Source organism: Oryctolagus cuniculus, chromosome 3, assembly GCF_051225735.1.
Source record: "Oryctolagus cuniculus isolate XC-2025 breed Fujian yellow rabbit chromosome 3, ASM5122573v1, whole genome shotgun sequence".
Taxonomy (NCBI): Eukaryota; Metazoa; Chordata; class Mammalia; order Lagomorpha; family Leporidae; genus Oryctolagus; species Oryctolagus cuniculus.
The window spans coordinates 63,603,228-63,627,394 of record NC_142869.1 but is presented as its reverse complement, the minus strand read 5'-3'; the positions used below and the strand labels follow the sequence as shown (position 1 = coordinate 63,627,394).

Here is a 24,167-nt window from a genome sequence, read left to right as displayed (position 1 = left end):
CCCTTTAAAAATAAGGACCTGGGATAGACATTTGGTGCAGTTGTGTAAGATGCCTCTTTGTTTGCCCTTATTCCTTATCAGAGTACCTGGGATTAAGCCCTAGCTCCACTCCTGATACCAGCTTCCTACTTCTGTGTACTTGTGGAGATAGTAGGTGATAGCTCCAGTGGGTGGGTCCCTGCCACTCACATAAAAGACCTGGATTGACTTCTGGGTTCCCAGCTTTGACCTGGCTCTGCCCTGGCTATTGTGTACCTTTGGGGAGTGAACCAGTGGGTGGGAGATCTCTGTCTGCTTGTCTTTCTGTCTTTGCCTTTCAAGTACAATAAATACATAAATTTTTTAAGAGGGCCTAATAGAATCTATCATATACCACTTTCATACTTCCAAAATAAGAAAAATTATATAGTATCTAATTATTTGATTCAGGTTTACATTCTCTCAATTGTCTCATCAGTACCATTTATGTGTTGTTTATTTAAATCAGGATTCAAACAGGGTCTACAGCCATTCCACCACCCAATTCTCATGCCATTGGTTTGTTGAAAGCAACTTCATATTTATATCTGGCACTTTGTTTGTTAGTGTGGGATTTGGTTCTTTGTGAATATAAATAATATTTTCAAAATTAGTTTTTGAGATAACATTAAGGAAGAAATTAAGAAAGAGCAGTCATTTGTGTGGTTGGCTTTCACATTTCTGAAATGTTTTGGTAAGGTGTTGATAATGATAAAGAATATTTGTTCAGTCTTATCTCAATAAAACTGGAAAATATTTAAAAAGAATTTTGGAGGGATATTTGTATTGTTGCAGTTTTTTCCAGATGTGGATGGAATTTTAAAATGGTTCTTAATTGATTTTAACCAAAATAGCCCCTGCCAATTCTGTATTTTTGGTTTGTCTATTGAATCCTGATGTAAATCTTGAAAAGACAGTGAGTACAAATCTGGCACTAATACAGTAAATAAAACATTGAGACTAAGTGAAAGCATTGGATCTGATGTATTTTGATTCTGTTCTTGTATTACATTTTGATTTCATATCTCTTGGACATTCATATGCTTAGGTTAATGTTTTTTAAACTTATAAGGTACATAATTATTAAAATTTTAGCAAAGAAATGTTTCATTCCTTTGGAGAAATTACTTTCTTTTCAATATAATTGTTTTTTTCCAACTTATACATATTTTGTACCTGAAATAAAATCCCAGGAGTAATAATTAGGAACTAGTTTTGATGAAGATATGAAAACATATATTTGACACCTACTTTTTGATACGAAAAATAAGTATTATCTGTATTCAAATCTCCCATCATTGGGCATGCAGAGGGAAGTTCAAGTGAGAAACTGTAGTGGAAGTTTCTGGTTGAAATTAAATTTCCTAATGTCCTAAATGTTGTCTTTCCTGTTTGAAATAGAATAATGTATAATAGAAACTTATATAATAATGTATATATTGTTATATATATTATATTATTATATTTTATATATAATATATTATGTATATGTATATATAATAATGTATAACTTATATAATAATGGATAATAGAAACTTATCTAGATGGTGACTTTTCAAAATTTTCAAGGGGAAAAAATAACTTTTTGAACTTAGAAAACCAACTTCTCTCAGACACAGTTCTTGTTTCACTCTGTTTTTCTCTTTCTTTCTTTGGACCTTGAATGTACAATATTTCTGTTCCATGAAAGGGTAAGATAGTAATTTGTATTTCAACACAGTGCCCTTGAAAGCATAAGACACCTACTGTCTTCTATAATGCGCACTATGTGGCATAGTGGTTTGTGCTAGGAGCATGTGTGTCCTTGTGAAATGAGGGTTTAGGTGCAGAGAATATAATATACTTGATACCCATACCTTAGTGAGTTCCATGGGTTCAGTAACTGATTCGTTTTTGTTTTTTTTAAGATTTAGTTTTCTTTCTTTCTTTTTTTTTTTTTAATTTATTTTTTGACAGGCAGAGTGGACAGTGAGAGAGAGAGACAGAGAGAAAGGTCTTCCTTTGCCGTTGGTTCACCCTCCAATGGCCGCCGTGGCCGGCGCACCGTGCTGATCCGATGGCAGGAGCCAGGTTCTTCTCCTGGTCTCCCATAGGGTGCAGGGCCCAAGTACTTGGGCCATCCTCCACTGCACTCCCTGGCCACAGCAGAGAGCTGGCCTGGAAGGGGGGCAACCGGGACAGAATCCGGTGCCCCGACCGGGACTAGAACCCGGTGTGCTGGCGCCACAAGGCGGAGGATTAGTCTAGTGAGCCGCGGTGCCGGCTAGTTTTATGTATTTCAAAGACAGAGTATAGAGAGAGGTAGAGACAAAGAGAGAGAGAGGTCTTCCATCCGCTGATTCACTCCCCAAATGGCCACAATGGCCAGAGCTGAGCTGATCTGAAGCCAGGAGTCAGGAGATTCTTCCAGGTCTCCTCCGTGGGTTAAGGGGCTTAAGGACTTGGGCCTACTTCCACTGCTTTCCCAGGCCATAGCAGCCATAGTAGAGAGCTTGATCGGAAGAGGAGCAGCCCAGACACTTCAGGCTGGGGCTTTAACCCACTGCGCCACAGCTCGGGCCCCAGTACCTGGTTCTTAATCTGGATATTCTCACCCTTGATCTGTCAGTTTTCTCAGAAGAGATTGAACTGTAGGGGTCTGATACATTTGCCACAATTATATAAGTGATTTAAAATGAGATTTAAAAGATTGATTTAAAATGTTAGAACCTCAGTTTTTTTGCTTATGGTTATTTTTTAGGATATGAAATACTTGTAGTGTCCTGTCTGATATCTTGGAATCTAGAAAACAAAATGCAGCTTGTTAGGAGAGCATAAATTCAAAACAAAATGAATTCATTGGTCTTGATGGATATTTTATCCAGGTGGTAATGGACATACAAAAGCCTCATTTCTTGGTATCATTGACTCCTGAGACAGTGTTCGTGGGGAAGAAGAAAAAAAGGGTGCAGCTCACTGGAGAAGCCTGTGACCGAGACCAGAATGATTATCTGGTGTATTCTTTTGGGTAGAAGGAAATTCCCATACACAGAAATGGGATGTAGGGGTATATGTGGCACAGCAGGTTAAGCTGCATTTCTGTGAGCACTGATTCTAGTTCCCACTATTCTACTTCTGATCCAACTCCCTGCTAATATGCCTGGAAAAGCAGCAGTAGATAGTCCAATTATTTGGGCTCCTGCCACCCATATGGGTGACCTGGATGAAAGTCTAGCTCCTGGCTTCAGCCCAGCCCAGCTCCAACTGTTGTGGCCATTTGGGGAGTGAACTAGCGGATGGAAGAAGTATGTCTCTGTCTTTCCCTCTTTGTTTGTAACTCTGCCTTTCAAATAAATAAATAAATTTTAAAAAAGAAAAAAGAAGTGGGATTTAGATGTTCTGGGAGTGTTGGCTACACAAACAATAGACTAACACTAAAGAACTGATAGTTTCCATTTTGATGCTTCCACAAGCACCTTTATCTTATATTAGCACAATAAACTAAATTGTATTAAATTATAGCTTTCTCTATATCTACTGTAGATTCTTGGATAATGGATAAATTGGTATAATTCTTTGTTATCAGAAAATATTTACAAACATTCTTTAAGATTTTTTACTTATTAAATGCTTACTGAATTATAATACCCTTGAAAAATGAATAGTTACATTTTAAAAATAATGAAGAGATTGAGGATGAGAGATGTTAACTAGTTTACCTGGGGTCACCTGCTCTGTGGGAAATTGGGGTTAAAAACCAAGTGTTTTAAGCTTTGTTCGCAGACTGTTTCTGTTTTGCTGTGCTTGTGAGTTATTTGTGAATAACTGGAGATCCAGTATGTTGATTCAGTTTTCTCTCCAAGCTCTGGCAGCACTTTTTGGTAGTCTTCGATACTCTGTACTGACAGAGTGGAATTGGTTGTATTGTAAAAAGTCATCTTGTGATACAAATGCCTATTGTTCCACTGAAAGGCAAAGGGCAGAAGCATAAGAACACTGTGATATTCTTGAGAGAGAAAACAAAATCTGTGTCTCAAAAGACTGAGTACAAGAAAATACTACTTGGCTGAACAGTTTATAAATTCACCATTATGTATTAATAATATATATTAATAATATTAGATTGTAAGGACAATTTTTGAAGTTCTTTATAGAAATTTTTCTATCCTGGCAGTGTGGTAGACTGAGCAAATATGTACATTTTAACTTCTATAAATGCACAAGGTGAATAAAATACCAAAGAAAGAAATATAATACAGCTGGAAAGAAACAAAGGAGAATCCTTAGGTGTTAGAAACTGAGTGCCTCTTGGTGAAAATTTATGGAGGAGTTACCCTATTTCTGATCCAAAGAACACTGACAATATTGGGGTTTTTATAAGCAAGTGTAATCAATTGTATTTATATTTTGGGGAATTTGACATTTCATACCAAGCTATTAAGTTAGGAGTTGTTTTTATAGGCTGTCACAGAATTAGAGAAAAATAACTTCTTTTCCCTGAACAGTCTTAGCTTTTGAACAGGTTTATAATTTGTCACTTTATAAATTTCTAGGTTTATCATCTGGCACTCTTACTCCTCCTGGGTATAGATGAATTGAGTCTTCCTTGGTTTAAGTATCATAAGGCAGTGTTTTAAAATGAATTTTATAATTTATGTAAAATAAAATTTTGAAAATGTCATTCTTTGATTTTAATTGGCACATGCAAAGCACAAGTTAGTGCATAAATGGAGAGAGAATTTGGATTTTTTATACTTTGTATTTTCAGTGGCATAATTTTTCATTGATGTCTTATCTGATTATTAAGAGGCTATTAAATTACATAGCAATTGTGGAACTCACTCTGAGAATGGAGAGTTATATATCCTGATATTTTTATTGCTTCTTATGCACTGCCCCAGAGTGAGTCTAAGTCACTTTATTTATAGTCCTGATGTATACTTCCTCCTTGGATACTTAGCATTTTTTTTTTTCATATAGATTGATTTCACTGGTCTTGAAAAAATTCTGATTCTCTGTCATCTGTAGTATGGTGTAGTTTAGTCCTAAGGAAGAATGGTAAATTAATTACACAGTATATTTGTCAATGAAAACTACTTCCTAATGTTCTCAAAATAATTTTCAGTTATGTTAAAGAACTGTTCAGTAGTCACCCTGATTCAACAGTTGGTTTAGATGGTCGACTTTCCCCTTGTCACATTTTTGACAAAAGTTGCACGTTTTCTGCCCAAGTATTTAACCTTGCAAGTTTTTTAAATAACAAAATTATTTAACTTATTTGAAAGGCGGAGTTCCAGAGAGAGATGGGGAGGGAGAGAGAGAGAGATCTTCCATCTTTGATGGATGAATGGGAAATAATTTTGAGCAAGAGTATTCCAGATTAAACGTTTAAGTAGTTTGCCAGACATACAAGGGAGCTTCAGGAAATTCATGGAAGAATGGAATTAAAAGATAATATGTGTTTTCCATGAACTTTTTGAAATTCCCTCATCAATGTTAAGACCAGTCAAGTTTCAGTGTTGGCTTAATTGTTCTTTGATTTGGAATAGTGACCACTATTGTCTAATTTTTTCCTCTAATTTTCTTTACTCAAAATCACACACACAAAATAAAAATAGATATAGGAAGACTTAAACTATCATTTTAGAAAAAGTTAGTTTCAAACTTACCTTATATAGTATACACAGATCAATTCCAGATGAATTATAGACTTAAATTTATAAAATTATAAAATTGCTGGAAGAATACTCCAAGTATGTTTCTGAGTTTGAGGTAAGCAAAAAAAGCAGAAGACATGAAGCATTAATTGAAATAGAGAAAATGTAAGTCAGTTAAGCAGCATTAAAATATGGAACTTATTTTCATTAAAAGATTCCTTTGAGAGAGTGAAAAGCTAGGTCACAGAAGAAAATGTTTATATATGTGTGTGTGTGTGTGTGTGTGTGTGTATATATATATATTCTTACTTGGAAGAACTATTACGCATCAATCAGAAAACAGCAATAACCAGATAGGAAAATGAGCAGAAGCCTTGAAATGACATTCAAAACGAGATATTCAGATGGACAACAGACACTAAAATAGGTGCTCCATCTCATACGTAATCAGTGGAATTCAAGTTAAGACTAGGGTGAGATACCAATAGAATATCTCAGAGTTTTAATTATAGAATTTCTATTTTGTAACTTTTTAGTTTCTATTTCTTTGCTAATCCTTTTCTGTTATTCATGGGGAGGATATTGTTTCTTTTATCCTTTAGCATAGTTGCAAAAGCCACTTTAAAATCCTTGTGTACTATTTCCAGTATCTTGGATTATCTTGGGGTCAGTCATTATTGTTTGCCCTTTCTCTTCATTTAGGGATTACACTTTTTGTTTCTTGTCTAGTAATTTTGGAGTATATCATGGACATCGTCAATAATATGTAGCAAGAACTATGGATTCTGTTACATTCTTCTAAAGAAGCTTATTGTTTTAAATCAAGAAATTAACTTGACTGATCTTAAACTTCAAATTCTGTTCCTCTGTGGTGGTGACTGAGCAGCTGAATTGTATGTTCAGTTGTTTTTAGCAGCTGTTTGAAAGACTCCATTACATGCTCCATGCTCGCATAAATCAGGACCAGCCAGACATTCAGACTGAGTTGGTAGGCAGGTCCCTCTTTTACTCTTCTTGTGATTTCCTTGTATGCTTTCCAAGTACTGTGTTCACTTCAAATACTGTCCTGTGGTCCTGAAGCCAGGAAGACTATAGGTTTTCAGTATTTTTATTACTTTTTGTGGCACTAGCTGGGCTTTCCTTCTGGCTGAAACCTGTTTAAAAAGCAAAACCAAGGGTGGAGGTCAGCACTGTGGTGTAGTAGGTTAAGCTGCTTCCTGCGATGCCAGCATCTGCTGTGGGCACCAATTCGAGTCCTGGCTGCTCCACTTCCAATCCAGCTGTCTGGTAATGAGCCTGGTAAAACAGTGGAAGATGGTCTACATCTGTGGGCCCTTGCACCCATGTGGGAGACCCGGATGAAGCTCCTGACTCCTGGATTCTTCCTGGCTCAGCCCTGGCCTTGTGGCTATTTAGGGAATGAACCAGCGGTTAGAAGATCTCTCTCTCTGCCTCTCTCTGTAATCCTGCCTTTCAGATAAAGTAACTAGATCTTAAAAAACAAACAAACAAACAAACAAGGAATACCATTTAGTGTAGTGGTTAAGCTGCTGCCTGGAGTGCTTGCATCTCATGTTGGAGTGCTTGGTTTTGAATCCTGGCTGCACTCTCCATTCTAACGGGTTGGGTCCTTGCCACCCACATGAGACCTGGATTGAGTTCCTGGCTTTTGGTTTCAGTCTGGCTCATCCCCAGCTGTTGTGGGCATTTGAGAAATGAACCAATAGTTTGGAGATCTCTTTCTTCCTCTTTGTTTCCCTCCTTCTCTCTCTCTCCACTGTTTCCCTTTCTCCCTCACTCTCTCTTCTTCTGTCTCTGCCTTTCAAATAAATAAAATTAATAATAATAATAATAACTGAAAAGAACAAAACTGGATACTCACAGTGGTTTTTCCTTAACTTCCATTATTGTTTGCTGGCTTTTGGTCTCTCTATAGTGCCTTAAGATAGTTGGGTTTTGTTTGTTTTGATTTGATTTTGTGTAAAGTTTACAGTTATACTTGTATGTGGGAGGGTTGGTTTAATAGGAGCTGCTTAGCTATTACCAGAAGTAGAACTGCACTCTTAAATTTAAATGAAGAGAAATGAAGAGACTTTGCTCTAATATTTTACCCTCTTTGTATCTTAGGTATCCTCTTAGTGGCATGGTTTTACCAACTCTTAGAGAATGGATCCAAAATACCCTTGGAGTAACTCTGGAGCATAAAACTACCTCTAAAGTAAGCAAACAAGAATGATTACAAACAAGCTTACGTGTGTTTTTTAATACCAAATTAATCTTTATAATTTATTATATTTGCTTTAATGCAGTTGTCTTTTTTGTTAGGCAAACTTGATAACCACTACACTATGGAATCAGACAGCTTGCAATTGTCTTTTTTGTAAAAATATGAAACCTATTAGTTATATTGTCCTGGTTATGGTTTTTAGGGGCAATTTTTTAGGGCCACAGTTCTAGATCCTAATCTTAGAATTTATCTGGCAAACTTTTTATCCACTCTGAGCCTTGGTTGTTTTAATTTGAGAAACAAATTAATTTTCTTTACTGAAGAACTTCTTGTTCTTTGTCTCACAGAGTAATGGTGAAGTGAAAATTAGTTAATTCTGTGGAGAGCAATTTGTTTAGTAGACTGACAGGAATCTAGGATTAATTATAGAATAATCTAAAATAAAAAGGTAATGTTATGTTTAATGTTAAAATGTTTAGAACATTTAAATAGGTTCATGTTGTTTTGCTGTTCTGAAAGTGGGATTAGGAAACTTTAAACTGTATATATGAAACTAATGAAATATTTAGCATTTTAAAGTGCTTTTTAAAAATTTTTACCATTAATTGCATTAGCATGGTGATCTGCATGTCTCTCTGAGTGTAAGCTCCATAATACAGGGATTGTGTGTTGTGTTGTATTCTCCATGTAATCCAATATATTACAAAGAGATGCAGGCATTCACGGAGTACTTGTTAGATTCACTTATGGAGCTACAGTTATTTTATTCTGGTAAATAAATTAGGCTGAACAACTACTTCCTTACTCTTTCTAAACTATGCTTTTAACTTCTCTTACAGGTCTCTTTTGTTACCTTAAATTCTTTCACTCTCTTGACTATTTGTAATGACCTTTTTTGGACACTGATACAGTCAACATGCTGTATCCAGAAATTTCATCAATTTTAGATGTACGCCTTTTATCTTTTCAATTTTTAAAATATATTTATTTGTGAGGCAGAGAGATAGAGAACGAGACAGAGAGAGGGAGAGAGACGGAGAGAAATATCTCCCATGCACTAGTTCACTCCCCCAATGCCCACGACAGGTAGAATTGAACCAGACCAAAGCTGTTGAACTGGGAACTCAACACAGGTCTCCCAGATGATACCTAGGGCATCATCTGCTGCCTCCCAAGGTCCTTATTAGCAGGAAATTGTAATTAGCAGCAGAGTTGGGACTTGAACCCAGGCATTCTGGTTTTGGATGTGGGAATACCAAGCAGCATTTTAACTACTGTGCCAAATGCCTGCTTTGAGCCCTTTTCAGTTTTTAATAGCTTAAATATTAATTGATATGTTTCATTAGAGTTTTTTTTAGTCATTTCTTTGTACTATAGGATAAATTTCATGAAGTCAAGATTCTTTCTTCTGTCTGACTCACCACTGTGTCCCCAGTGCTTGTACAATCACTCAGTAAATATGTATGATACAAATGAATAAGAGCATATACAAGTCATATATTTTTCTTTATACATTCTTACACTTTGTTTTTTCTCAAATACTGTGTCATAGCTCTTTTTGTTCATAGCACGTTTGATTTGGCCAGCCATTTATAAACTTCTGCTTATATGCTAGGCATATTAGATACTTTTGAGAAGAAGTATCACATTTAACTTGTCTTCATTACAGCAACCCTATACATTTGGTGGCAGTAACCTCATGTAATTGACTAAGAAACTAGGGCTCATGGGAGTTGGGTGACATGTCCAGTGTCACAGTTTTAACTGTGCAGTTGAAGATGAGATTTTATGTTGCCTGTTAATTGAAGTTGACAAACAAGTTTATGATTAATTATGTCATGAGTTTTAAAGCAGCCCTATAAAAAAGGGCTTATTATTGTGAAGCTTTCTGTTGATCATTTTAAAAGAGTAACTGAAGAACAGGAAATACTAAATTTAAGTGCAGATAAAGATTTAGATAATGCACAAGTCAAGGAGCTCTTCCCCAGTCTCCTTAACATAAAGTTGAAGATTGGAGACTGCTTTCTTCCCTCTTCTTATTGTAATCTTTAGAAATAAGGAAAAAGTGGGCCCTAGAAGCAGAGAAAACATTGGGCTTTTGTAATTTATGATATAAACTCTGATTAATAAGGCTACTTGTAATTTGCATATTCACAAAATTGGTTTATGGTTTATTGGTTTATTATCTGGCATTTTCCTATGTTTTTATCTTGAGATTAAAACAAATCTGTATTTTAAAGTCATTCTCTCTGAGGTATTCAAAATTTATTTTCTAAAAGTAAATCAAAGATTTCAATTCTGTTTTTTTAGGCATCTTTAAATCCTAGTGATACACCTCCTTCTATTGTAAATGAAGATTTTCTTCATGAACTTAAAGAAACCAATATTTCATATTCACAGGAAGCAGAAGATCGAGTATTTAGAGCTCATGGTAAGCTACTTTATATTAATACTTTTTATTTTTAATTATATAAATTTTCTATAGTTTAAGATGTTTTTACATTTTTCTCTTTTAAATCACAAAACAGGTCATTGTCTTCATGAGATATTTTTGCTCAGGGAAGGAATGTTTCAGCGAATTCCTGATATAGTTTTATGGCCAAGTAAGTTTTTTTCTTCTTTTTATCATCAATTCAGTATTGTTAAATCTTAAATAAATTTAGTGGTTGAAAAGATACTTCTTAACGTGAGTTGTAAAAAATATAAATAGCTATATTTTAAGAGTTTATTAAAAGCCGGCGCCGTGGCTCAATAGGCTAATCCTCCACCTTGCGGCGCCGGCACACCGGGTTCTAGTCCCGGTTGGGGCGCCGGATTCTGTCCCGGTTGCCCCTCTTCCAGGCCAGCTCTCTGCTATGGCCAGGGAGTGCAGTGGAGGATGGCCCAGGTGCTTGGGCCCTGCACCCCATGGGAGACCAGGAAAAGCACCTGGCTCCTGGCTCCTGCCAGGATCAGCGCGGTGCGCCGGCTGCAGCGGCGGCCATTGGAGGGTGAACCAGCGGCAAAGGAAGACCTTTCTCTCTCTGTCTCTCTCTCTCACTGTCCACTCTGCCTGTCAAAAAAAAAAAAAAAAAAAAAAAAAAAAAAAAAAAAAAAAAAGAGTTTATTAAAGGTCATGAAGTCCTTTTTTCTTTTTATTTTTTTGAGAGGCAGAGAGCAGAGAGAGAAAGAAAAAAAGATAGACAGGTGCCACCATCCATTATTTCACTCCATAAATGCCTACAGCAGCTGGGTCTGGGCCAGGAGGAAGCTGAAAGTTGGGAATTCAATCCAAGTCTTCCACATGAATGGCAGGGCCTCTGCTACTGGAGCCATCACCTGCTGCCCCTCAGAATGTGCATTAGCAGAAAGCTGGAATCAGAAACAGAGCTGGCACTCAAACCCGATCCCGTATGGCATTCACGCATCTTACCTGCCATCTTAACTGCTGGGTCACATGCCTACCCTTTTCGTCTTCTCTTGATCTGATCATACTTAACTGTTTTTTTTTTTTTCTTTTTTAAGATTTATTTATTTATTTGAGAGGCAGAGTTATAGACAGAGAGAGGGAGATACAAAGAAGTCTTCCATCTACTGATTTACTCCCCAAATAGTCGCAACAGCCAGAGCTGAAGCCTGGAGCCAGGTGCTTTGTCCAGGTCTCCCACAAAGGTGCAGAGGCCCAAGCACTTGGGTAATATTCCGCTGCTTTCACAGGCACATTAACAAGAGCTTGATGGAAGTAGAGCAGCTGGAACTCAAACCAGTGCTATAGGTGGAGGCTTAACCTACCACACCACAGCTCCAGCCTCTGAACTGTTGGTTTTAACGATTGATTTTGTTGATGATTGAGTCTTCATTTTAAATGTAAATGATCATATTGGGAGCTTAGTAGAAAAATCTATTTTTGGTTAATTTGGAAGCTTAAATAAATTATTATCAACCAGTGATATATTTGGATATTTTGAAACTTAATTAAAATAATTGATAACTGCAAGCTAATAATAGTAGCTTGTTGAAATCAGCTTGTAGGGTAAAAACATTTTAAATTTGTATGTATGCCTTTGAAATGAATTAAGTGTTTTTTTGTTTTTTTTTTTGTTTGTTTGTTTTTTTTTTTTTTGACAGGCAGAGTGGATAGAGAGAGAGACAGAGAGAAAGGTCTTCCTTTGCCGTTGGTTCACCCTCCAATGGCCGCCATGGCTGGCGCGCTGCGGCCGGCGCACCGCGCTGATCCGAAGGCAGGAGCCAGGTGCTTATCCTGGTCTCCCATGGGGTGCAGGGCCCAAGCACTTGGGCCATCCTCCCCTGCACTCCCGGGCCACAGCAGAGAGCTGGCCTGAAAGAGGGGCAACCGGGACAGAATCCGGCACCCCGACCGGGACTAGAACCTGGTGTGCCGGCGCTGCTAGGTGGAGGATTAGCCTATTGAGCCGCGGCACCGGCCAAAATGAATTAAGTTTTGAGAAGTCATTTGGATTTGGTTTGGGATGAATTTTCTCTTGTTATTTTGCTTTTTGTGAGGGTTAGGTACTATATTTATATAAATGGTTTTTTACTCATCTCTTTTAGCAGATACTTTAAAGCAGGACATATAATAATTTATATATAATAATATATGATAATATATATTAATAATATATAATAATTTGTTGTACATAACTGTGGTTTTTTTAGCTTTTATTTTTTAGCTTTTATTTAATAAATAGAAATTTCATAGGTAGAGCTTTAAGAATTTAGCAGTTCTTCCCCCCATTCCCGCCCTCCCATCCCGACTCCCATCTTACCTCCTACTCCCTCTCCCATTCCTTCAGTAAGATTAATTTTATATTTTTATTTTTTATTTATTTATTTTTTGACAGGCAGAGTGGACAGTGAGAGAGAGAGACAGAGAGAAAGGTCTTCCTTTACCGTTGGTTCACTCTCCAATGGCCACTGCGGCCGGTGCGCCGCACAGATCTGAAGCCAGGAGCCAAGTGCTTCTCCTGGTCTCCCATGTGGATGCAGGGCCCAAGGACCTGGGCCATCCTCCACTGCACTCCCGGGCCACAGCAGAGAGCTGGCCTGGAAGAGGAGCAACCGGGACAGAATCCGGCGCCCCAACTGGGACTAGAACTCGGTGTGCTGGCGCCACAGGTGGAAGATTAGCCTATTGAGCAGCGGCACTGGCCAAGATTCATTTTAATTATCTTTATATATAGAAGGCCAACTCTAAGTAAAGATTTCAACATTTTGCACCCACACAGACACACAAAGTGTGTTTGAAGACCAGTTTTACCATTAATTCTCATAGTACAATTCATTAAGGACAGAGGTCCTACACTGCTTTTCCTAAGTGCATTGGAATTGGAGCAGCTGGGACTCTATAACGGGTGCCCATGTGGCATGCCAGCATTGCAGGCGGAGGCTTTACCTGCTGTGCCATAGTGCCGGTCCCCACCTTAGCTGTGTCTTGAGAAGACCTTTCAAGTGTGCTTTCTAGATATTTTCTTCATGTGTTTGACTATTAAAAAACTGAGAAAATATCAGAGTGCAAGTATGTACCTTGCTTCAACATATCCAAATATTTTTAAAAGCCCAGGTTTAGGAAACAGATGGAGTTACTTAGTACACAAAGGTTTTCTTGCTTTGTAAAATACTTCTCATTTGATTTATTCCCTCATAGTTCTGCCCTTCCTTCCTTTCTTTTTTAAAATTTCTATTCTTTTTAAAATTTTTAAAAAATATATTTATTTATTTGTTTGAAAGGTGGAGTTACAGAGGCTGAGAGAGAGAGGTCTTCCATCCACTGGTTCACTTCCTAGCTGCCTGCAATGGCCGGAACTGAGCCAGTCTGAAGCCAGGAGCCTGTACTTCTGGCAGGGATGCAGGGGCCCAAAGACTTGGGCCATCTTCTACTACTTTCCCAGGCTATAGCAGGGGGCTGGATTGGAAGTAGAGCAGCCAGCACTTCAACTGGTGGCCATATGACATGCTGGCATTGCAGGTGGAGGCTTTACCTGCTACGCCACAGCACTGGCCCCTAAAATTTCTATTCTGATTTCCTCTTTAGTCACTTACCAATGCCTATGTGGGTTTTTGTAGCCTTAAAGATTTTCATGCCTTCAAGTTTGTTGTCTCCCCAGTCTTCCTATACTCTCTTGAGGGGTTAGTTTTTGTAAAATGGAGTAACTGTCTTCAGGGGTTAGTTATATGAGTGAGGTATCCTGGTTGGAGTAAGGACTTATAAGACATGTGTCTTCCCTGATTTGGAGTCTTCTAAGTCCATTCCAAGCAGGATATGTCACCTTTGTGACCTTTACACAGTGTGTCTATCTGTGCCTTTCATTTAGTTTGGATAAGTGGTCATTCATACAATACATTGTTATTGATAGTAGGTATAGTTATAAAACTGTAATTTTTATATGGCATTAACATATTTTGAAAATTGTTTCACTTACTAAATTTAGTATGTATGAATTATTTTCAGTAGCTTAAATACTAGAAACTTAGGTCTGTGGAAATACAGACTTGGTACTGGTTAATGCTGAGGCTGAGCAGTGACCAAAGCAGAAATCCCTGTTCTGGGTACCCTAAGATCTAGTGAGGGGTGTGGGGAGCCACATGATAAAAATATATATTTCATACTGGACAGTCTTAAATGGTATGAAGAAAAAGCATATAAGAGGGTAGAGTGAGAAAGGGTAGATGGTGAGATAGATGTGTACTGTTTTAGATAATGTCAGTGACTTTCTTAGAAGGTAGTTTTGCCTTGCTAAAGTTTTTGAACAGCCATATTCATGTGTTTTATTAATTTTTACTTATCTAGTATTCCATTTAGTAAAAAATTTTGCCACAAATGGTAGGCTCTGTAAGCTTAATCTGAAACCTTGAAAATGAATTTTCATTACAAATTGGAATGACAATGACATGTATTCTTAGCATTAAATAAACCTGAGAAATCATAATTACAACTTTTATAGAACAATACTTTCACTTTTATAAATGAATATACATTTGTCTATTTTCCTGAGCATCCTTATTTCCTTTTCAAGATCTTAGTAATTAATATTAGATACTTAGGGGCCAGGTAAAGCCACCGTCTGCTACACCAACATGCCATATGGCCACCAGTTTGAGACCTGACTGCTCCACTTCTGATCTAGTTCCTTGCTAATGTGTCTGATAAAGCAGCAGAGGATGATCAAGTGTTTGGGCCACTGCACACATGTAGGCAACCTGGAAAACGCTCCTGACCCCTGGCTTCAGCCTGGCTCAAACCCGGCTGTTGTAACCATTTCAGGAGTGTGCTAGTGGATGGAAGATCTATCTCTCTTTCTGTGTTTCTTTTTTTCTAACTCTGACTTTCAAATCAGTCAATCAATCAATCAATCTTTTTTTTTTTTTTTTTTTTTTTTGACAGAGTGGACAGTGAGAGAGAGACAGAGAGAAAGGTCTTCCTTTGCCGTTGGTTCACCCTCCAATGGCCACTCCGGCTGGCACGCTGCGGCCAGTGCACCGCACTGATCCGAAGGCAGGAGCCAGGTGCTTATCCTGGTCTCCCATGGGGTGCAGGGCCCAAGGACTTGGGCCATCCTCCACTGCACTCCCTGGCCACAGCAGAGAGCTGGCCTGGAAGAGGGGCAACCGGGACAGAATCCGGTGCCCCGACTGGGACTAGAACCCGGTGTGCCAGTGCCGCAGGCGGAGTATTAGCCTATTGAGCCGCGGTGCCGGCCAATCAATCAATCTTTTTAAAAATTTAGAAATTTGCCTAGGTTCCATGCTTCAAGTCTCTCTCCTGCATGCCATCTTATACTCTGTCAGGAGATCTTTCTGAAATAATCTCTTTGCCATGTTTTTCCCCTCCCTAAAGACCTCCTCCAATGTCCCATTGGCAATCAAATTGAGTCTTAGCACCACTTGTTTGGCATTTGAGACCATCACAGCCAGGTTTTTGTTACTTACATAACTTTTGTATTGATAACGGAACCTTTCAGTTATGTATAATAAAAAGGAATTCATGTGCAGTAAAGGTTGTAGAACATTTTAATATTTATTTAACAACAAAATAAAGATTTACCATGGTGCTAAAATTAGTGGGTGAAAGTATGATGAGAAATGATGTTTACATAGTCTAAGTGTCTCTCACAAGACACTGATTTTTTTTTTTTAAAGATTTATTTTATTTATTCAAAAGGCAGAGTTACAGGGAGAGGTAGAGACAGAGAGAGAGGTCTTCCATCCGCTGGTTCACTCCCCAGATGGCCGCAATGGCCAGAGCTGCGCCGATCCGAAGCCAGGAGCCAGGAACTTCTTCTGGGTCTCTCACACGGGTGCGGGGACCCAAGGACTTGGGCTATCTTCTACTGCTTTCCCAGGCCACAGCAGAGATCTGGATTGGAAGGAGCAGCCGAGACTAGAACCGGCGCCCATATGGGATGCCGGCCCTTTAGGCCAGGGGCGTTAACCAGCTGCGCCACAGCGCTGGCCCCACAAGACACTGATTTCAACAGGAAACATCATGGAGGGACCTAATAGACACCCCTTAACAACATGATGGATGTTAATATTACCAGAAATGAGACATACCTACATCATGTGCTTCCAGATATAATGCATTGAGAAAGGCACAGTATTTTCCCTGTGAAGTTACCACTAGAATGTTTAACCTGAATTTACTCATGAGGAAACACACAAAAACCAAAACTGAGAAACATTCTATGAAATAACTGACCAGTGTTGTTTAAAAATATCATGATTATGAAAGGTAAAAGTAGACTGGGGAAATGTCTGTCTTCAAAGAAGATGCAAGACTTGATAACCAAATGTAGTGTGTGAACCTGGATTTTTTCCTGGACTGGAAAAAGGACATTAGTGAGACAATGGTAAAATTTGAATAAGGTTTGTAGGTTAATTGATTGTCTTAGATCATTGTTGATTGCTTGGTTTTGCTAATTGGACTATAGTTAGGTAAGATATTACTTGGAGGTGTAGAGTGCAAGAAATTCTTAGTATTATTTTTGTGACTTTTTTGTAAGTTTGAAATTCAAAATGGCAAGTTTTAAAGAAATTACTTTCATGTTGGTGTTTCATGTATTAATGATTGAATAAATGAAGTTTTAGACATTGAATAACTTTATAGACACTTATTTTGCAGTTACCCAGATTTTATTCATGTCCCTGTGATTAACTTATTCTCCCTTTTTTTTGACAGCATGTCATGATGATGTAGTTAAGATTGTGAATCTAGCGTGCAAATATAACCTTTGTATCATACCAATTGGTGGTAGGTATTATGTCTTTTGAATTTTCATATGATATAAATTTATTCTTTCCATTTAAAATATTTTAAATATTTGTGTCATCCCAATGAGAATAGACATCTTTGTAAGAATGGTTGTGGTACTCCTGAATCTGTTCTAAGTCTACCTAGACTGTTTGATACATAGAGTACCCTTAGCATAGGTTTTTCTCCAGTTGGATCCTAGTTGAAGTTGTATTTTAATTCCTAAATAAAAAAATACATTCCTACTTTAGTCATTTTTTTAAAGATTTATTTATTTTATTTGAAAGTCAGAGTTACACAGAGAGAGGAGAGGCAGAGAGAGAGAGAGAGAGAGAGAGAGAGATCTTCATGGAATGGTTCACTCCCCAGTTGGCTGCAATGGCCGGAGTTGCGCCGATCTGAAGCCAGGAGCCAGAGCTTCTTTCGGGTCTCCCATGTGGGTACAGGAGCCCAAGGACTTGGGCCATCTTTCACTGCTTTCCCAGGCCACAGCAGAGAGCTGGATCGGAAATGGAGCAGCCGGGACTAGAACTGGTGCCCATATGGGATGCTGGCACTTCAGATCAGGGTGTTAACCCGCTGCGCCACAGTGCCGGCCCCTAGTCATTACTTCTGACATGTATGTTTATGGAGATAATTAGATCACTATCAATTAAGAGATCAATCAGTACAGTGATGGCCAAATTAATAATATCTTTTGTTTTAAAGATTTATTTATTTATTTGAAAGTCAGAGTTGCTGAGAGGCAGAGGCAGAGAGAGAGAGAGCTCTTCCATCTGCTGGTTCACTCCCCAGATGGCCGCAATGGCTGGAGCTGAGCCGACCTGAAGTCAGGAGCCAGGAATTCCTTCTTAGTCACCCACTGCTTTCCTGGGGCCATAGTAGAGAGCTAGATTGGAAGAGGAACAGCTGGGACTAGAACTGGTGCCCATATGGGATGCCAGTGCCCCAGGCAGAGGATTAATCTGCACCACAGCACTGGTCCCCAGTAGTCTCTTTTAATACAGATATGAGCATGTTTTGCATTGAGACAAATTTGATCTCTGGAGATCTTTTATTGGCTGCATTATTTTAACAACATACATAATAAGCCAAAGAAAGTTACCTTGACCAGACTGCCATTGATGGAATGGAATGGGGTCCCCAGCAATTCCAGAAGCTCTAGATGATCTCTTCAGCTGACACTTCCTGTGAATTCATGCGACAAAGGCATTGCATTGCCACTTACTATGAAATATTTTTCTGATTTCAGATGCCTATGATAAACAGTGATTACTGACCACAGGCATCATGTTCTTAGACAGCTCATGGTTTTACCTCATTAACTTAAACTGAACCTGACAGATCAACACACTCTGTTCTTGTAGAAGATAATTTCTACCTGTTTACTTCCATGCAAAATGTATAGAAGTACATTTTTTAGTGTATACTGGAATTATACAGATCTGGCTAAGAACTAAGAATATTGTGTTATTCTTTATTGTCAAGAAAGTATTTTCCTTTGACAGCAGGGATAAGAGAAAAACGCAGTATACTTTTTAGGAATTCTATGTAGTATTTGTTCTATATTAAAATCATTTTCACCAATAAACATAAGTGATTTTTAAATATTGCATAGTCTGGACATTTTTAACCTGTTTCTATTCTAATTTGTATTTTGTATAAGCTTATTAAGATATTATTTTAAATGATAAATGATTCTCATAATTATGATAGAAAGGAGGTAATGGTGTCTCTAGGATGAATCTTAGTAATCAGTAGCTTAGAACTTTTCTAATCATGTTTTTGGAGTTCACAAATTGCTAGGGGCTTTACTTGAGTGTGTATGTCCAAGGAATGGAGCCATATCCCGTTGCTTTCAGTTCCATAATATTGCTTCATTTTGGCACACAGCATAAAATAAAGGTGTTTGGTTTTTAGTGTGTTAACTTTTTTTTAAAGATTTATTTATTTATTTGAAAGTCAAAGTTACACAGAGAGAGAGAGAGGTCTTACTTCCGTTGGTTCACTCCCCAGATGGCCCCAAAGGCCAGAGCTGCGCCGATCGGAAGCCCGGAGCCAGGAGCTTCTTCCAGGTTTCCCATGTGGGTGCAGGGACCCAAGGACTTGGGCCATCTTTTACTGCTATCCCAGGCTGTAGCAGAGAGCTGGATTGGAAGTGGAGCAGCTGGGTCTTGAACTGGCGCCCATATGGGATGCTGGTGCTTTAGACTAGGGCGTTAACCCACTGTGCCACAGCACGGGCCCTGTGTGTTAGCATTTGCAAATGGCATTTTGCAAACTAGAACTAGGTATCACTTTTTTTTTATTTTTTAAGATTTATTTATTTACATGAAAGAGTTACACAGAGAGAGAAGGAGAGGCGGAGAAGAGAGAGGGATGTCTTCCCTCCGGTGGTTCACTCCACAGATGGCCGCAACAGCTGGAGCTGCGCCAATCCGAAGCCAGGAGCTTTCTCTGGGTCTCCCACATGGGTGCAGGGGCCCAAGGACATGTGCCATCTTCCACTGCTTTCCCAGGCCATAGCAGAGAGCTGGATTGGAAGTGGTGCAGCCAGGACTTGAACCGGTGCCCATATGGGATGCCGGCACTACAGGTGGCAGTTTTACCCACTATGCCATAATGCCGGCCCCAGTATCACTTTCTTATTGGGCCTCTCTGTATACTGTGTAGTAAGAATTTGCCCTAGAAATGCAGTTGAAACTATTTTAAAATAATTTTAAACTTCAGCTTGTTTTCTATTTTGGCAGGAGGAACAAGTGTTTCATATGGCCTGATGTGTCCTGCGGATGAGACACGAACAATTATTTCTTTGGACACTTCACAAATGGTATATGATAATTTAAGATGTATTTGAAAGTAGCTTCTATTTAAATATTTCTATGGCTCATCCTTAGTTGTCACTTAAAAAAGATCTGTTACCCATTTTATTTAAATGTATTTCATCTTTATATTTTACTCTTCTGGTATACAAAAGCTAAAATCACTGTTGTTCTTAAGTATGTATTTTGATGCTGTTTCTATGAAATTGATATATGAAATTCATATTTTGAGAAGCACGAGTTGGAATAGGAACATGCTACATGACTTGATTTGTGTCATTCAAAAAGAACACATGATATAAATTAAGGTTAATTTGAATCATCAAAGCTTACTTGTCCCCCAAATTTATATTAAAGCTGTTGCATTTTTTGTGCACATGAATAAAAGCACCAGCTAATGTTAACAATAGGATTACTTTCTGAAGTTCTGGCCCAAGTTCTGGTGATCCAAGAATTGGCCATTGTGCCATGTTAAGGTTTTAATTTGATTTGAACTTTATCTTCATACAAGTCAAGAAAATTCCTGGTTACATATTCCTATATTATAATAAAAATGATTTAAAATCTTTTTAATTTGAAATTTTTCTTTTTTTGCACAAGAGCTTTATTCATGATTATAGAAAAATGGAAATAGCTCATGGTCCATCAGTTGTTCACTTAACATCAGTTGTTCACCTAACAGGTCGTGAATTAAGCTGTGATGTATTCATACCATGGAATACTACTCATCAGTGAGCAAAGAGCTGCTACACATGTATGACTCTCAAAACATGCTGAGTAAAAGAAACATACACAAGATTACCTACTATGAATCCATTTATATGGAGTTCTAGAGTAGGTAAAACTAAACTTTGGTGAACAAAATTCTAACAGTGGTTCCCTGTAGAGGAAGGGAAGAAATCTGATACGATGGAAATATTCTGTAGCTTGCTAGGGATTTGGTTTATGTAGGTATACATCAAAATTTAACAAACAGTACACTTAACATTTGTGCATGTTATTGGATGCTTTTCTTGTAGAAAAAACTCATGACACATACAAGGGGTCTTCTAAAAGTTTATGGAAAATATGTATTATGAAAAAACTGTGGATTTCTAAATTTTTCACATCAAAACAAATTTCCCTGTTAATTCCATTTTCCCTCAAACGTTTTTAGTCCCCTTGTATGTTGAAAAGCTTACGAGTCAAGTATAGAGGTCTGCAACTTACTTTGATATGAGTAAAGATGAAAGATTGATGAACAGGTATGTGATAAAGAATGGTAAAATATAGAATCTAAGTGGTGAGTAAAGGCATGTTGCTAGTGTGCTTAGAACTTTGCATCAAAAAAATGTTGCAGTGAAAAACAGTCATGGAACACAATTGCAGGGTGTGGACTATTTGATATTTTTCAAACACCAAAGTAGAGAATGCTATACCTCTTCTTTAGACTTAAGTAGTTATTAATATTTGTCATACTTGTATAATCTTTTTTCTCTAGTATTTTTTTAAAGATTTATTTATTTATTTGAAAGAGTTACACAGAGAGAGAGGAGAGGGAGGGAGGGAAAGGAAGGGAGGAAAAGAGGTCTTCCATCTGATGGTTCACTTCTCAGTTGGCTGCAATGGCTGGAGCTGTGCCAATCCGAAGCCAGGAGCTTCTTCCAGATCTCCCACATGGGTGCAGGGGCCCAAGCACTTGGGCCATCTTCTACTGCTTTCCCAGGCCACAGCAGAGAGCTGGATTGGAAGTGGAGCAGCCGGGTCTCTAACCAGCATCCATACGGGACGCTTCAGGCCAGGGCGTTAACCTACTGCACCACAGTGCCAGCCCCTTTCTCTAGTATTTTTAAAGCAAATCTGGTAGTTTGTTACTTTACAGCTATCTGTTTAAAATAGGACATTTTCTCAAGTAACTAATATGTTATCACTCCTGGCAAAATCAAAAATAATTCCTGAAATTACATAATATTCAGTCCGTGTTCAATTTTTCACTGATCTCAAAAATGTCTTTATTTTATTGTTCATTTGTTCAAATGGGGATCCAGATAAGGTTAATGTTAGCTTTTGGTTATTTCCCTTAAGTCTCACTTTATCTAGAAGCTTCTTCTTCCTCCCTATTTTTTGAATGCTGTTGGCTTTTGAAGAAACTAGGTTATTTGTAGTGTAGAATGTCACATTTTGAATTTGTTTCCTCTTCTTGGTGTCATATAACTCTTCCTCTAGTATATAGGAATTAGATTAATTAGATTCATGTATAGCTTTTTTTTTTTTTTAAGCAAGACTGTCTTCTCTGGTGATTTGTTTTTTCCTCTTAGAAGTTTTGTTTTTAATTGACACAATGATTGTATCTGTTTATGGGGTACAGTGTGATGTTTTGATATATGTATACATTGTATTGTGCAATGATTTCATTGCTCTGTATTATGGTTTTGTTATTTTTTTTTTTTTTTTGAGTGTCACATAACATCAGGTGAGGTGGTACAGATTAGCTGGTTGTCCTGGTTTTAGTATTGCTAAAATGATGAGCAAGTTCACATAATGATTTCCTGATTACTTTACGATGAAGTTCCTCTTCAACCTTTCTCCTATTCTATTGTTTAAGAAAAGGCAGTTTCCTCAGGAGACAGTAGAAGGATTGTATGGAATAGACTTTGGAATGTAAATGAATTTCTGGCTCTTTATCTTACTATGTGCAAATTTACCTTTAAATCTGTTACTGAATGTGTAAAACAGAGACAGTAATACTGCAGGATGGTATTGTGAAAACTAAGTTAAATATCTTAACATTGAGCAAATGTATAAAAATTTTTTAAAATTATTTTTAATATAAAAGAACCAAGTTCCTGTAGTTGATGGATAAAATAATAAGAATATGATACCTACTTCCCTCCCTCCCCCTTCCTTTCTTCCTTTTATAATTTTTGTGATAACATATTTTTAATTTACTTTGTATTCACAGGCTTAATGTTCCACTAAACAGTCTAACAAGTGAAAAGTAGAAAAACCACTCAGAAATTTAGACAAAGGCTATAAATAATTAGATTTTTATACTCTATATTAGCTATCACAAATCAGAAAACCTGTGATATGTGTCTTCAGTTCTGGCTTATTTCACTAAGCATAATGGTTTCCATTTGCATCCATTTTGTTGAAAAGACAGGATTCCATTCTTTATGACTGAGTAGCATGCCATTGTGTATATATTTATATACACATCACATTTTCATTATCCTGTCACTAGCTAATGGACATCTAGGTTGATTCTTAAATCTTAGCTATTATGAGTTAAGCTGTTAAAAACATGGGGGTCCAAGTAACTCATATACTGATTTCATGTCCTTTGGGTATATGCTCAGAAGTGGGATGGCTGGGTCACATGATAGATCTGTTTCAAATTTCTGAGGAACCTCTATGTTGTCTTCTATAGTGGTTATACCAGTTTACATTTCTTCTAACCATATATATTTTTTTTATTTTTTATTTTTTTTATTTTTTGACAGGCAGAGTGGACAGTGAGAGAGAGAGAGAGAGAGGGAAAGGTCTTCCTTTGCCGTTGGTTCACCCTCCAATGGCCGCCATGGCCGGCACGCTGCGGCCGGCGCACCGCGCTGATCCGATGGCAGGAGCCAAGAGCCAGGAGCCAGGTGCTTTTCCTGGTCCCCATGGGGTGCAGGGCCCAAGCACCTGGGCCATCCTCCACTGCACACCCGGGCCACAGCAGAGAGCTGGCCTGGAAGAGGGGCAACCGGGACAGAATCCGGCGCCCCGACCGGGACTAGAACCCGGTGTGCCGGCGCCGCTAGGTGGAGGATTAGCCTAGTGAGCCGCGGCGCCAGCCTTCTAACCATATATTTTTTAGAGTATCTTTTTCTCTACATCCTTGCCAGCATTTTTTATTTTTGGATGATAGCCATTCTAACTGGGATCAGAAGAGGAGCAGCCAGGAACAAAACCTAGGATGCCAGTGCTTCAGACCAGGGTGTTAACCCACTGTGCCACAGCGCCGGCCCTGTGGAGTTTCATTCATATAAAATCTGAATACAGACAAAGTCCGTGTTTTAAATCAATTCTTGGGTACTATACTGCCTTACTACCATCTTTGTCATGCTGTGTAGTGAAACCTAAGTTGAGGTTGTTTCCAATGTGGATGGAGTTTGGAGGGCACCCTGCTTGCTTAAGTACTGTTTTGTCACTGTTGCTTTGAGTTAAGAAATAAGCTTTCCTGAGAAAATGTC

At 38.1% G+C, this 24,167-nt stretch overlaps 1 protein-coding gene across 7 annotated transcripts in view; it reads left to right on the top strand.

Moving 5' to 3' along the window:
* AGPS (alkylglycerone phosphate synthase) overlaps positions 1–24,167 on the top strand; it is a 137,295-nt gene that overhangs the window by 26,177 nt on the left and 86,951 nt on the right. For 6 of the 7 annotated variants that reach the window (XM_002712307.6, XM_070070624.2, XM_089328104.1 and 3 more), the window contains exons 3-7: positions 7,782–7,872; positions 10,192–10,312; positions 10,410–10,484; positions 17,057–17,128; positions 19,879–19,958. In XM_002712307.6, coding sequence (XP_002712353.3) covers positions 7,782–7,872; positions 10,192–10,312; positions 10,410–10,484; positions 17,057–17,128; positions 19,879–19,958 — 439 coding nt within the window. The remainder of the gene's footprint in view (positions 1–7,781; positions 7,873–10,191; positions 10,313–10,409; positions 10,485–17,056; positions 17,129–19,878; positions 19,959–24,167) is intronic. The other variant, XM_089328102.1, reaches the window with a different exon arrangement.